The following is a 15,959-nucleotide window of genomic DNA, read 5'->3' on the forward strand; positions in this document are numbered from 1 at the left end:
TGTTGTTGATGGGCGTTTTGGATTGTTGATACTTTGGATCTATTACAAATCGTGCTGTTAATGCCTTTCAGGAGATGCGTGTAAAGATTTCTGCTAGGTGTATTATTCTCGGGAGGAAATTGCTGGGTTATAGGTTCTGTCCAGGCTCAGGTTTACAAGAGATTGCCGAGCAATTTTTTTTTAAGTGGTTGTAGCAATTTATATTCCCACGCAGTGTATGTTCTTGCCCAACAATGAGTATTTTCTGTCTTGGCCCATTCTGGTAGCTAAGTAGTGGTCTTGCTCTGTGGTCTGTCGTGTTCAGGAAAGCCTAATGCAGAGCTGAGATTGAGAACATTTTTCCTAATATCTTTTGAAAGTATTTGTTGCCAGAACTTTTTGTGGTCTTACTCTGGCTGATCAGCCAAAGGAGTCTGTTTTACCGTGGAAGGAGAAAGTTCAGGAGAATGAAACTTGCCAGCTGGGCCCTCGATCCTGTGTTTGTTGGGTAGGGCCATAGCTCATCAGGAGTGATCTGGAATGTAATTTTAGATATAGTACCCTGAAGCTCTGGAAAGAGGCCATGGAAGACTTCAGTCTCTTTCTAACTTAAGACCTGAAAGCAAGGAAGTAGAACTGTGGCTCAAGTGATCAGGTGCCAGCCTTGAGTAGAAAAAGCTAAGGGGACAATGCCCAGGCCCTGAGTTCAAGTCATAGTACTGGGGGGGAAAAAGAAAAGAAAAGGAGAAGGCAAGATCTGAAAGCAATGGGAAAATACAAGAAATAACTAATGGAGAGAGAGAGAGAGAGTGTGTTTTGTTACTGGGGTTTGAATGCAGAGCCTGAGTACTGTCCTTACCTTTTTTATTCAAGGCCAATGCTCTGTCACTTGAGCCACAGCTCCACTTCCAGTGTTTTGGTGGTTAATTGGAGGTAAGAGTGTTACAAACTTTCCTGCCTAGACATCTCAGATCTGAGGCTGCTGGGTAGCTGAGATTATAACAAGAAGTGAACCTGGGCAGGATTTTAACACAGAGAACTGAACTCCGCTGTCACAGTAACACTGCTTTCATGCTTTTGCCTTATGGAGACTTTGTATGGTCAAAGGAAACAAAGCTAGTCAGAAGGAAGTTTGCTTGGAGTTCTGGCCACCCAAGGAGAGAATGAAAAGGAAGGAACTTGGGCTAGAGATCAAAGGGAAGGGACAGAGGGACCATCACACAGTCCCGCAGTCAGCTTCCCCGCAGGGCAACCTGGAAGGTCACATGCAATTCGGAGAGACTTCAAAACCTGTGAGCTGGATGAAAACGCCATTTTACCAAACCACCCAGCATCTTGAAACTTCCTGATCTTTTTTTCTTTGTCTCTACTAACAGTGTCAGAGAAGGGGAAAAGTGAGGACAGGTGCTGTTATGAATCTGGTTTAAGAACTGTTGGGTGAAGAGGATCTGAAAAAGCGCTCACTGAAAAGGGAACATTGGTCACAGTCCGTAGGGGTTTGGAAAGCACATTTTGACGAGATTCTCAGAGTGAGATACGTTTATTTCCTGCTCAAGATCCAGAAGCAATGACAGTCCCTACAGTACAGGAGTTATGAGTTTAATCAGCCTCTTGCCCCCCTCCCCCCTCTTTTGTTTTCATGGTACTGGCCTTTGAATGTCTGAGAGTTGCTAGGCAGATGCTCTACCTCCTTTTTTTTTTTTTTTTTTGCATTGGATATTTTGAGATAGGGTCTTTATTTTTTGCCTGAGGTCTGATAAGGCTTCTTGCCTCTGCTGAGATGATAAGCTTGTGCTACCACTAGAGTCTTCAAGTTTTTTTTTGTTTTTTATCCAGACTGGCCTAGAATCATAATCCTCCTAATTGTAGCCTCCTGAAGGGTTAGGTTTATAGGCTGAGCAACCATGCCTGGCAGTCTGAGATGTTTCTGATTTTCTTTTTCTCTTGCTCTCTTGTTTTATTTATTTATTTATTGCAAGCGCTAGAGACTGAACTCAGGACTTTTTGCATATTAGACAAGTAATGTCCTGCTGAACTTTATCATCAATTCTATGTAACAATGTACAATTTCTATGTAATCCAGGCTGCCCTCAAATTGATGCCTCCAAAAGAGCTGGGATTATAGGCATATGGACCAATATTCACCTCTGTTCTTGACTCTTGCCTACTATGGGGGCAGTGGTGATTCTGGCATGATATCCTGGAATCTGAGAGGCCCTTCCATAGTGTTGGATAGAATTGTAGACCTTAATGCTTTAAGCCTATAGGATTTTAGTCGATGGGCTAATGATAAGTATTAGAATCCAAGTTGAGGCAAGCATGATCTACACCACAGTTGCACACTTGATATGCATGCTACTTCTGTAGCCAGGGCAGACATTACTAATCAACCACAGCACACACTTTCTCCTGCTATCCCATGCTATCTCCTGCTTTCCCATGGCTCCTTAATGGTTCCTCACCTCACAGTGCTCCATATGACCACTACTAGCCTGAGAGTTGGTACGAGAAAAAAAAAGCTTGGTGAAAGACATGCTAAGGAGCAGAGGAGATCTAGGCCAGGCGGACCTAGTTAACATAAATGGCCATCCTCTGTTTAATGACTGACTGTGCAGCCGAGGAAGGAGAGTGTTCCACCCTCACAGGTAGCCTCCTTTGGGAAATGATCCCCGCCACTAAGCAGCGAGTTTTATCTGCCTGCAAGGGGAGGACAGGACCACGCCCCCAGCCCTGGAGGAGCTGCATTTGTAAGGTGACTCTCATTTCCCCCTAGCGATTACATAAGCTTCCTCCTCAGGCTGGCTGTTTGGTGTAGCTGGGTGACTGTGAAGGACTGGGTCACACGGGCTGCTTGTAGTCATTGTGTTAGTTCTGTACGTGCCCCTGGCCTTAGCATCTTTGTTCCTGTCCCCTGCAGCCTTCCCCCATATGGATACTCTTCTGTTTATCTTGGAAGCGCTAAGGGGATTAAACTTAGGGCCTACAAGCTTGCCAGGCAGGTGCTTTATCACTTGAGCCATACCTCCAGGAATGTAAGGATCTCACTTTATACCTGGGCCATCTTGGGCTGTGGTATTTCTACTTGTGTCTCTCCAAGTTACTGGGATGACAGGTGTGTGCCACGGTACCTTGCCATTCCTTTGTAGTTTGGATAACAGGTGTGTACCATCATGCCCAGCTAGCACTTGAGATGGAGTTTTATCCTTTGGCTGACCTGGAACTGCGATTCCCTACCTCTGCCTCTCAAGTAGCCAGGATTACAGGCTGGAGCCACCACACCTGACTCTCATACTGTGCTTCTTACCCACAAGGGTGCTAGGTTCATGGAGAGAAGGTCAGCATGCAAGACTGGTGTGTTCATGGACTCCCGGCACCTCTTTGGGCTGTGACCTCCTTCCAAGTGTTCTTGGAGTGCAACCAGAGAAAGCTGTCTCACCTTCACAGGCTGAATCAACATCTGCTTGCCATGGTCCTTACAGGGGGTGGATTGACCAAATGTCAGGCGCAGACTCACAGGGTGGAGTGCTTACTCCTAACAGGACGAGGTCTTTACTGGGCCAGGATCGGCATAGAGTTCCTGGTGGTGAGGACCCTAGCTTCTTCACACTATGGCCTGGGCTTTGTTGCACTGTCCACGTTGGATGGTTTCTCTTTCATTCTGTCTGTGAGTGATCCGAACTCTGCCCCCTAGAGGCTTGGAGTGAAGCTGATCCTTTTCCCTCCTGGCTTTTGTGAAGGCCTAGTCCTCTGCTCCCAGTATTCCCACCCAGTTCAAACAGTGCATTATTATCCCAGTGTGGGACTTCTTCTGAAACAGCTCAAGAACAGTTGCTTCATCATTCCTTCTTCCTGTCAAACTGTGTTTTCATTTTTCTTCTTAGTCGGTTGTGGGGGTTGAACTCGGGACCTGGGTGCTGTCCCTGAGCTCTTCTGTGCAAGTCTAGCCGCCTACCACTTTGAGCCACAGTGTCACGTCTGGTTTTTTGGTGGTTAATTGGAAATGTGCATCTCATGGACTTTTCTTCCCCGGGCTGGTTTTGAACCACGATCCTTAGATCTCAGCCTTCTGAGTAGCTAGGAGTACAGGCATGAGCCATCAGTGCCCAGCAAACTTGTAGTTTTTGAATCCCTCATCCTTTTTTCCTCTCGAACATCACAAAGTCCTTCATATGGGCTTCAGGGCAGGGACAGTAAGTGACACGTTCAGGGCCACCATCCAGGGATCTGAATGAAGGATTAACAGAATTGAGAGCAAGCCCACGGCCAGTTCAGAACAAGGAGGCCTGTCTAGGATGACGGTGCCCGGCATCTAAAAGGTTTGTCCCAGCAGGAATAGGATAACTGTCCATTTGTAAAAGCCCCTAAGAATGGCATTGGGGCGAGAAGGCAAGGGTTATTTCTAATTCAGATATTTGGAGCACTGAGGGCCCCAGAAATTTCTTTGCTCATGAGTAAAACATCTTCATGCTGGGGGAAAAAGAAGATGCTATTATTCAGAGATGTGTGTTGTGGGAGGTGGGGGTGTATGGCCTTTAGGAGAGAAAGTAGGTCTCAAGCAAGAACCTGGGAGGAGGAGGAGGAGATTGGAGGATGTTTGTTTTGTTTTCTTTTTTCTCTCGCGCTCGATGGTGCAGGAAACACAAGGAGAAAGGCACTTGTGGCCTTCCCCCAGACGCCTGCCAAAACTGTGGAGAGAGAATGGCTGGAGAACCCGGGGGGGGGGGGAGGGAACCCTCAAAACTTCACATTTTTTCTTACCATTGTGAACTTTGAAATGCTTCCTGACTCATATTTTAACATCTCTGCAATTTGAATTCACCTTCCTTGTGTTGTTTTTTTCCAAAGCAGTAGGCTCAGGTCTAAAGATGTGTCAATCAGCCACTCCCCTGGAATTAAGGAGGCACAGGGCCCGGGTCCCCTTCTCCCTTCTCCATGGGCAGAGCTGCTATGGGAACCTGGTCTTGGCTTCTCACCCTTCCTCAGAGTGTGCCTTTCTCTTGGGCTTCAAGGTCCAGAAACAGCCATTGTAAGTAAAGTAGGGCTATCTGGCAATGTGCCTCAGCAAGAGGCCACTACAGAACACAGGCCCACCTGGGGCCATCTTAGTATCCCTCTTATAAAGCATCATGATCATCATTTCTTGGCTTAGACCTGAAGCCCTGAGACTCTTTAGTTTCTCTCCTGAGAATCCCAAGTACTACCTTTATCCACAGACTGGCTTGCAGCAGCAACGTCAACATACAGTTTTGGAAAGTGAGCTTCTGATCCAGTCAACTCAGGATATGTGCATACCCCTGAACCAATCATAGTGGCTGGTTCACATGAACAAGAAAAGAGAGCTTTTGATTGGACCAATTCAGGACATGTGCCTACCCTTGAACCAAGTGATGGCTGGTTCACAAACACTGGGAAAAGAGAGCTACTGATTGGAGTGACTCAGAACATATGCCTACCCCTCAACCATTCATATGGTTGGGTTGAGACCATGGATAACAAGCCAATCACAGCCTAGCAGGGAATGATAATGGCTGAGCCGCACAACCAACACCCAACCAGTGCTACATTTGTTTTCCCAGACATCCTCACTCCTCAAGCAATGCCTGTAATAGGGAGGAGGGGCTGTAGCACATTCTGTCTATCCATGGTTCCACCTCCTACCTAGGCCTTGGCTTCTGAAGCTGTGCCTCTTCACCATCAGACGCTTGCTGACTGGGACAGCAAGTGTTAATGGGTGAGGGGTCAAGTTCAGGGGTCAAATTCAGGGGTCAAGTTTGTCAGAGAGCAGGCTGGATGCAGCAGGAAGGTCCAAGGGAGGAGGTGAGGACACCTTAACAGCTTGTTCCTGCCTCTCCCAAGGGTCAAGTGCCTTGGCCTCAAACTTCCTGTTCGCCACAGTCAAACTATTTTGGTTCATGGCCCAGATGTTGGAAAAATTAAATACCCCACCCTATTTCCTCTGGCCTTGGATCCCTTCTCTCGTGTCACACACACGTTTCCTGAATGATGATCTCACCCACCTGGCCTCCCTGAATCCTGTCTGCCCCCTCCTGACCAGCCTGGCCATTCTGTTGACTTGTGGCCCCACGTGGGTCCAGGCTCTGCAGGATGGTCTGTCTGGATATTTCTCCCAGCACACCGGGCTCGAGATGCCTCCATTCAGCCTGTTTTTCTCCAGATGTGGCCTTCCTTGGGGAGCCCGCTACGTGATCACCCCATTGTTCTTCCAGGGCCTGGCTGTGTGTGCTCTTGTTCTTGTCTAGGATTTTCTCTGGAAGGCTGATCAGGGGTGTCCAGCATGAAGAAGCTGGCTTCCCAGCCCATGGGAAGTGTGGATTCCTGGGCAGCCCAGGCACCTAGGCCAATGCCCTGTCTCAGGGGCCACCCAGCTGCTGCTAGCAGCACCAGGCAGTTCTTTAATTAGACCAAGCAGGGTTTTCTCAGACAGGGGCGGAGGAGGTGTGTGGGTCTATTGGGGGAAACTAGGTCACCTGAAACCCAGCAGCCAACAGGGAGCTGTCCTGACGCCCTGGCTCCAGGGAACCCAGGGGCCAAGGTGGGAGAACAGAGGCAGAGAAAATGTGCTCTGGCCCCTTTTTGTGGCTCTTGGGAGACTGCGTCCTCACCTTTCTCCAGGGGGCTGGGCGACTGCCCTTAATTCCTTTGCCTGAGGTGGGGGACAGCACAGTGAGTGCCTCTGCTGATGAGTATTTGTCAGATGAAATAATTCATGAGTGTATTGGACTGAGGATGTAACTCAATGATAAGAGCACTTGCCTAGCATGTGCACAGTCTTTGGGGTTCCATTCCTAATGCATAGGCATGCGCGTACACACACACACACACACACACACACACACACACACTCTCTCTCTCTCTCTCTCTCTCTCCCAGCCTCCAAAATGTTACGAATGTTCCTTTTATCAGCCTATTTATTATGAGAATCAGTGACGAGATAAGGTACCCAAACGCCAGTCACTTACAGTTCTTTTCTTTTTCCTTTTTTTTGGTGATTGTGAGGTACCTGGGCGCCCTCCCTGAGCTCTTTTGCTCAAGGTTAGTCCTCGACAACTTTGAGCCACAGCACCACTTCCAGTTTTCTGGTGGTTAATTGGAGGTAAAAGCCTCATAGACTCTCCTCCCTGGGCTGACATTGAACCGTGATTCTTAAATCTCAGCCTCCGGAGTAGCTAGGATAACAGGCGTGAGCCCCCCCCCAGCACCCGGCACTTGTATTTCTTTAATTAATTTCTTTTCTTTTCTTTTGTTTTTTTGAAGCATTGTCTTGCTATGTAACTCCAGCTGGCCTCAGACTTGAGATCCTTTTGCCTCCGTCTGCCCTATTCTGGGATTATAGACATATGCCATCATGCTCAGTTTTTTGGTTTCTTGGTGTGAGATAGCATCTCACTATGTAACTTAGGCCGGTTTGGACATGGCAATGTCCAGCTCAGGCTGGCCTAGAACTTGTGTTGTGTTCCTCTGAAGCGCTGGGATTACACGCATGCATCTCTTTGCCTGGAAGCTACGTACATTTCTTGCCATCATTTACTTTTTCCGTTACTACTGACTTGCTAGTTTTAGACTGAAATAGGTTTTTTAAAAAATGCAATTTCATATCACTACCATAAATAAGCAGTAACTGTGAAAACAAATCCACAGAAAACAAAACAATATTATTCCATTTTCTCCTAGGATACTGTTGCCGGCCAGGAGGCTAGAAGCCCAAGGCAGTCTGTCTTTGTTTACAAGGGAGATTGGCATGGTTATCAAGATGCTAAGGGTTTGTTATTGCCAGACTGACACTTGTCTTCTGCAGAAAAATCTTGAAAGATTAAAAAGAAGTAGAGATCCAAGCAAGGTTACACATGCCTGAAATCTTAGCACTCTGGAGGTTTAGGCATGCTTAGGGAAGCTCTTGGCCACGCTGATGGTAGGAAGGTCTTTTAAAGGGAGATGCTACATTTTTTTTTTTCCTGGTCCTGGGGCTTGAACTCTGGGCCTGAGCTTTGTTTTGCTCAAGGTGAGCACTCTCTATCACTTGAGCCATAGTTTCACTTTTTGCTTTTTTGAGTAGTTATTGGAGATAAGAATCTCATGGAGTTTCCTGCCCAGGCTGGCTTTGAACCACCATCTTTGGATTTCAGCCTCTTGAGTAGCTAGGATTACAGCCACTGATGCTCAGCTGGGAGATACTGCTTTTAGCCATGTAACTGTCATGATTTCCATCCTCATCCCACATCCTCTGACCTGCCAAGGTAGTCAGCCAGAATACTGAAGAAATGAGCATGCACAGAATATCAGGGCTGCAAGAACCCTTACACAGTGGTTGGGTCAGTCTGACACCAGTGGGAGCTGTCCTCCAGCGAGGGTGAGGGAGGACTTCCTACCTCCCCACACAGTCAGGCCCAGGAGCATCTTTGTGGAACTGCCTGTTGGAAGGTTCTAGAGGCAAAGTGTCTATGCCTGGGGGGAGAGGGGGGTGTCATACAGTTGCTTCCCTGAGCCTCCATCCTGCTTTGTGTTAGCGAGTCTCACAGAGTCTTCCTTTCCTGTGCAGATTGGAGCTCTGGATATTTGGGAGGCTGCTGCTCTGTCATTCTGCCTGAAACAGGGATTCAAACCCAAGTGACTTCAGGAGCTAGCAAGCGATGACAAGCAGGAAGCCAGGTGGGCGTATTGGGGGTGAGTGGGGGGAGTGTGATCAATTAAGAGGTTATGTGCCTGTATCTCAAGGGAACAGCCCTTCTGCGTGCGAGGCACTGAGTTCAAGCCCCAGTACCAGCGCGCGCACGTACACACACACACACATACACACATACACACATGAAAGGAAGAAGGAAAGAAAAAAGAAGAAAGGGAAAAAAGAAAGGAAGAATAAAGGAAGGAAAGATAAAAGAAAGGAGGAAGACTACCCAATGTTGAATAGAAAAATTTCCAAGTATTACAGCTAGACATGGTAGGGACTCAAACCAGACTAACCAATGGGGGGATGCAGGTTGCAAAGGGTTTTGATTAAGTCTGGCACAGCCCCTGGTGCTCAGTGCTAGGACTTCCTGATCACTTTGGTTTAGGCGGTGCTATATCCCTAGAAGGTTATGTTTGTATGTGTTGGTTTCTAGAACTTTCTCCATGGACATCAGCCTCACTGCATGCCTTTGAACAGGACCCCTCTTAGCTCTTTTTTTCTTGCACCCGGCGAACTCCTCGATCTTTCAAGGTTCAGATTGTCTCCTATACTGGAAACCCTTTTCCTAGCAGGGCCCCCCTAAACCTAGCAGGGCCTACTCTTCCATTTCCCAGCTGTGTGATGTTGGAGGATGAGAGATAACAGATGATAATGTAAGCTTCATTGGATTGCTGGGCACATTGCTTTCTCGGCTGACAGACAGACAGGGGCTTTCGAGAAGGCAGAGCTGGTCTCTGAATCAGGGTGTATTTCAGGGCAAGCATTCATGAAGTTTCTGCTCCCTTGAGAAGGTAAGACAGGGTAAGCATACACTTCTCCAATCTTGGGGCTCTGACCATCACCATGACACTGCAAGGGTGAACATCCAACTCTTTACAACTTGTTACTTCTAGAAAAGCAGTCAGAAACACAAAGCCAGGACAAGAGGAAATGTTGGCAGCAAAACTGGATGACTCACTCCTTGTTGGAGGGGATGGAAACAGGTTCTGTCCCTATGGAGGACAGGTTGGCACTTTTTTTTTTTTTGCAGTCCTGGGATTTGAACTCAAGGCACTGCATTGGCTTAACAGGTACTCTACCACTTGAGCCCTGCTCATACTTGCCATACTTTATGCTGGTTCATTAGAGATGGAATCTAGCAAACTTTTCTGCTCAAGGCTGGCCTCCAATTTCAGCCCTCCAGATCTCAGCCTCCTGGGTAGATAGAATTACAGGAGTGAGTCACCCAGTGCCTGGCTTGGTAGTCTCTTTTTAAAATGAAGCAAGTAATTATAAGATGATGCCATGGTTGATCACATAGATACGTGTCCGTGAATGCCGTACTCCCAAATTGGAAAGCACCCCCATGCTGTTCAGTGGACAAATGGTTGAAACACACGGGCTGCACAGTGGCACACTGTTTGGCCATGAAGGCCTAAACTGAGGATCCCCAGGACAGAGGAGAGAGGAATCCGAAAGGAATGTCAGGGGGGTGGGGTGGGGAGCCAATCCTCAGGTTACCTGCTGGCCAATTCTGTTTACCTAAAGGTTTTTGTTTTTGTTTTGAGATGGCAGAAAGCTAACAATGGGGGACAGATTAGTGATCACTGAGGGCAAGGGGCAAGAGCAGATGGGAGTGTTTCGTGATGAGGATTGTTAAGGTGGCTCTGGTGGCCATGAACTGTGGTGGTGATAGAAGGATAGAGCCCAGTAAATATGCAAGTAAGAACCTGCGGGGGGGGGGGGGGGGGGAAGAGGGAATGGGAATGAGCTTGGTGGATGGTGAAAGCAGTTGCACTCCAGCCTGCCCTGCTACACAGTAACTTCTGTGATGGCTCCATGTCATCGGGGTTCACCAAAGAAACTGTACTGGAATGTCTGTGTTACATGTGAGCAACAAGGTGTGACTCTATAGTAATCGCAGGAAGTTAATTAGAAAGGATTGAAAACAAAAATCACAATGAAACCAAACAAAAGGCCAGAGAAAGCTGGTGAGCCCCTCTCCCTAGGAGCTTGTGGCTGGCTTATTTATGACTTCAGGTAGACCCACCCAGACCTCTGGACCTTTGAACTCTGGGATATGGTCAAGCCAACTTAGCTCCTATCTTCTGTTTCATCCTCCAGTCTCAGGACCAGTAGATCCTAAGAGTTCAGACTGAAGCTGAACCCTGCTCTTTAGCCCACTGGGGAAGGGCGATCCAGACAGAAGGTCAGAGGAAACAGAGGACACAGATTTAACGATTGCTTCCTGAAATTTGGGGTGATGCCAATTCTCTTTGAGAAGCCCCACCTTTCCCTAGGCGGGTCAACCCACAGCCAGCCTGGCCTGCTGGGTCACAGATGTGTTGTGTTCCTCCCTCTCTGACCTTCTTCTCTCCACCTCCCTTTCTTGTTGCTCTCAGGAGCCTGACTTTTTTGGCCCGCTCTTGTTAGTCCCGTAAGTCTTGTAAATCCTGTGAGGTGACAGAGCATTATGCAGGTGGGAAACTGACTTAAGAGAAGCTCAAGTGACTGTCCCAAGACCCTCTTACTCTCCTCTACCCCCAGCTCTGCATCTGAGAGCCCATCTAGCCTGTGCCCATGTGAGAAACAGCTGGCTTCAGATTCTGGAATTTTCCTGACCTCAAGTTAGAGATGGATGTGAGACATGTGCTTCTTTTCCTTTTAGGGGGGTTTTCCCAAGGAATGAGTAAGATCTCAACTAAGGTTTTTCTAAGCCCCAGAAGTTTAGCAGTTACTTTTTGGTCTAGGGACTGTTTTATCCCTTTAACATGAGGATCCAAAAGAAGTTGTGCTTTTGGGGGATTTTTATCTATCAGTATTTGTCATAAGTGAATCCTGGAAATTTTAAAAATTGTACTAATTCCTTTAAATTGTTGCCTGTTATAACAAAATGAAACATTTTGCTGGAAAACAGTGTTTTTATAAAATAAAATATGCATTGTCTACACATTTTGCAAGTTTCTTCTCTGTGCGCGCTTGTATATTTGTGTACATATATATATATTTGCATGTATGTGTGCATGCCAGTACTAGAACTTGGACATAGGAGCTCATGTTCTTGCATGGATTTTCTGCTCAAGGCTGTTTTTAAAAATAATTTTATTTATTTATTGCCAGTCTCGGGGCTTGGACTTAGGGCCTGAGCACTGTCCCTGGCTTCTCTTTGCTCAAGGCTAGCACTCTGCCACTTGAGCCATAGCGCCAACTTCTGGCCATTTTATATATATGTGGGGCTGGGGAATCAAACCCAGGGCTTCACGTATGGGAAGCAAGCACTGTTGCCACTAGGCCATATTCCCAGCCTGTCAAGGCTGGTTTTCTACCACTTGAACCATATCTTCACTTCTGGTTTTCTGGTGGTCAATTGGAGATAAGAGTTTCATGGACTTTCTTACCTGGTCTGGCTTCAAACCACAATCTGAAATCTCAGCCTTCTGAGTAGCTAGGATTATAGGCGTGAGCCAACAAGCAACAACCAGTTCAGCTTTTTGGTGGTTCATGGGCGATAAGATTCTTGAGGATTTTTCTGCCCAGCTTGGCTTTGAACCAAGAGCCTTACATCTCAGCCTCCTGAGTAGTTAAGATTAAAGGTTTGAGCCAGCTGCACCCAGCACAGGTTTCCTTTTGTTAGGCCTCTTAGCCTCATTATCTTAACCATTTCTACATTTAATCTGTTGGCAATGTCACCTATCATTAGCTTTGGACCCACTGTGTCCCTCTAGGATAATCAGAGTAGCATGATCATAGCATCTTAGTCTATTTCTGCAAATAGTTTTAACCTTGAGGCTCTCGAAAAGTCTCAAGGATTCCCCAGAGGGCTCCCAGGCCATTCTTTGAGCTCCACCACAGTAGGCAGTAGTAGTGTGTTATATCATCTGCTTCCCTTCTGTCCTGGCTATCCCAGCCCATAACAACTTACATCCCATAATGAGCAGAACAAAGAGCTTCTGCAGAACTGCCAGAGATTTCCCATTTCTGAAGACTTGGCTTCTATTTGGATGCCACCCAGAATATCTGGGTTTGGGCTTGGGCAGCCCGTCTTGCTCTGAGCTCCCACGCACCCCTCTGATCCCACTGCCCACCTACCAAAGCTGGTAAAGGAGGCCTTTAAAGGTTGCTGGAAAGGCATGGTTCCTGATAGGTGTTTGTGGATGGAGAGGTGGACATCCTCCACTATCCCTCAGAACTTTCTGGAATGATGTTCTCTAGCTTTGCTATCCAATAGGGTGGTTACTAGAGGCGTGAGGTTATGGTGTCTTTGCAGTATGGCCCAGGGCAGCCAGAGCTCACCGATTCCTGTAGGCCCCTGCAAACATTTGCAACCAGAGGGTTTCAAACCCCAGGCAGCAGAGTGACATCATCAGGAGTGTTCTGAGCCTGACCAGTGTCTCCACCTCTCTCCCCCGCCACAGGCACCAGCATGAGGCCCCAGCCCCTCGGCGGCAGCCCTCATGCTCGCCTGGCCCCGGGCGCACCGTGCTAGCCCCAGCCAGGGCGAGGGGAGGCTGCGGCCATGGCCAGCCACGTGGACCTGCTGACCGAGCTGCAGCTGCTGGAGAAGGTGCCCACGCTGGAGCGCCTGCGCGCTGCGCAGAAGCGCCGGGCACAGCAGCTGAAGAAGTGGGCGCAGTACGAGCAGGACCTGCAGCACCGCAAGCGCAAGCATGAGAGGAAGCGCAGTGCAGGTGGCCGCCGCAAGAAGGTGTCCTTCGAGGCCGGGGTGGCGCTGCTGGAGGCCTCGCTGAGGAACGACGCCGAGGAAGGTAGGGCTTGCTGCGCGCGCCCGCGCCCGCCGATGCCAGGGAGGTCCCTCTATGCACATGCGCACCGGAGCTTGCGTTCCAGGCAGGTCCCATTGTGCGCGCATGCGCTTCAGCATCAGGGAGTCGTGCTTGCACACTAGTGCCAGGGAGCCCTCCCTCCAGGCGCATGTGCCCTGGTGCCAAGGCGGTCCCTTTATGCACTTGCATTCCAGGTAGGCCGTCTTGCGCATGCGCGCCAGCTCCAGGGAGGCGTGTGCCTGCCCACAGATCCCAGGGAGTTTCTCCACGCGCATGCGCGCACTGGTGCAGGGGCGTTCCTGCGCACCTGTGCTAGGATTCCAGGTAGGGGCCAGGCAGGTAGCTTGTAGCTCCCCTCTCCAGTTCTAGTGTGAGTTGATGCCCCAGCCGCCTCACTCATCTCAGGAGGAGGACGTTCCCTTAGGAAAAGCTTTGGCTTTATCTTAGACTTTGTTGTTGTTGGAAACAAGGAATTCAGCCTTTGGCTAATGAATATCATAATAATTTGCCTTCCCGCCCACCAATATTTACGACAACCTACTTCCTGCATAGTGCTGCTCTAAACCAGAGTAATGAACAATTGGATCAGATTTCCTTCCTCTGAATGCTGAGGGCTCCTGGGATCTTGCATATCTGGTTGTTTTGTTTTTGCTGGTCCTGGGGCTTGAACTCAGGGCCTGGTCGCTGTCCCTGAGCTCCTTTTGCTCAAGGCTAGCACTCTACCACTAGAGCCACAGCTCCACTTATGGCTTTTTTTTTTCTTTTTGTAATTTATTACAGATAAGAGTCTCATGGACTTTTCTTGCCCAGACTGGTTTCCAACTATGATCCTCAGATCTCAGTTCCTAACTACATAGTTAGGATTACAGGCATAAGCCACCGGCATTGGGTACATTTTTTGTGGAACCAAACTTGGGTATGTCCCTAGCCCTTTCTTTGCTTTAGTTACTTTCCTATAGTATGTGACTTTTTCTATAAGGCCTCCTTTGAAGCTAAGATTGCAGGTGTGTACCACCATGCCCAGCCCTAGGATCTTACATTTCATAAGCCCTTCCTCTGTGCAAACCTTTCTCCTTTAGTGATGAGGAATGGACATAGGGCCTTACATATGCTAGGTATTAAACAACACCCCCCAACACTGACTGTTTTTGCTAACCTTCGCTGTAACATTCATGGTATTGGGTGTGGTTAAGATCATACCTGTGAAAATTTTCTTAGACATAGTCCTTTGTGATACTAAGTAATTATTGTGTTTTGTCCTATTATTAGTATTTTTATTTCATTAGATTCCTAATGGATATTATCCTATGATGTCCATAAAGTTTGGAAACTAACAAATACATGTTGCCTAGGACATTTTTACTCTATAACAAGAGTGAATAATTGTCCATATGGTCAGTTTTCAGACTATACGGCCACTCTATTCTTGTTAATTTTTTATTTCATTACATTATCTTATGTGTCTTGTAATTTGAATGTCATGATACTCAAGAGCCATGCCTACTGACGGACATCCATTTGTTACTGAGACTTGGAGAAGTTTAGAACCTGGCCTGAGTTGGAAGAGCAGGATCTGAGCTTCCAGCATCCAAGCTTGAGTCTCGAACATCCTGGCTCTGCACGTTTGATTCTCGTTTAATGATGAAAGGAGGATTATTTAACTGAAGCCCTTCTTTGTGGGCATATACTGAGGTTTGTGTGCATTCCCTTGGCCCATCCCCGAATGCTAGGCTTTCTGTTGTCCCTGGAATGGCCTAGTTGTTTCCTGAACTCCTGTGTACATTCTGCTAGCACTTGGTGCTAACACAGCCCCTGGAAGGACAGACTGGGAGGTGGTGGCACCTGTAGCTTAACAGCCCACTGGGTTTTACAGGCTGGAATTTTCATGTGTTTCAAAATTTGAAATGGGTTGGGAGCCTGTGTGATGACATAAATAGAAAAATCCATACTTTTTGTGTGATAGATTGTAGGCAAGGCTGAGGTGTACTTAAAATACGACAGAAAATGACCTTTGGTGGGACCTAAGGGTACCCGCCTGTAATCCTAGGATATGGGAGGTTGAAGGAGGAGGATGGTGATTTTGAGGCCAGCTTGGGCTACTTAGTGAGAAGATCTTATACCAAGGCTGTGTGTGTGTGTGTGTGTGTGTGTGTGTGTGTGTGTGTGTGTGTATGTGACAAGTATATATGAGACTTGAACCTCTTGATGAAACTTTTTTTTTTCCAAGCTGGTATTGGGGCTTGAACTCAGGGCCTTGCACTCTTGCTTGGCTTTTACCACTCAAGGCTGGCTCTCTACCACTCGAACCATGCTTGGAATTCCAGCTTTTGGCTGGTTCATTGCAGATACGAATCTTGTGGCTTTTTTCTGCCCAGGTTGGCTTTGAACCATGATCGTCAGCTCTCCACCTTCTAAGTAACTAGGATTACACGTGTGAGCTACTGGTACCCAGCTAAGACCTCCCCTCTGGTGCATGTGTATTTATTTCCAACTCTGAAAGAAATCCCAGACCCAAAACTCTCTGGCCCCAT

General features: G+C 47.7%; 1 protein-coding gene across 1 annotated transcript in view; it reads left to right on the top strand.

Moving 5' to 3' along the window:
- Ppp1r16b (protein phosphatase 1 regulatory subunit 16B) overlaps nucleotides 1–15,959 on the top strand; it is an 88,371-nt gene that overhangs the window by 13,199 nt on the left and 59,213 nt on the right. Inside the window, exon 2 of the mRNA XM_048349187.1 lies at nucleotides 13,060–13,410. Coding sequence (XP_048205144.1) covers nucleotides 13,161–13,410 — 250 coding nt within the window. The 5' untranslated portion in view covers nucleotides 13,060–13,160. The remainder of the gene's footprint in view (nucleotides 1–13,059; nucleotides 13,411–15,959) is intronic.

Source organism: Perognathus longimembris, chromosome 6, assembly GCF_023159225.1.
Source record: "Perognathus longimembris pacificus isolate PPM17 chromosome 6, ASM2315922v1, whole genome shotgun sequence".
NCBI classification, from domain to species: domain Eukaryota; kingdom Metazoa; phylum Chordata; class Mammalia; order Rodentia; family Heteromyidae; genus Perognathus; species Perognathus longimembris.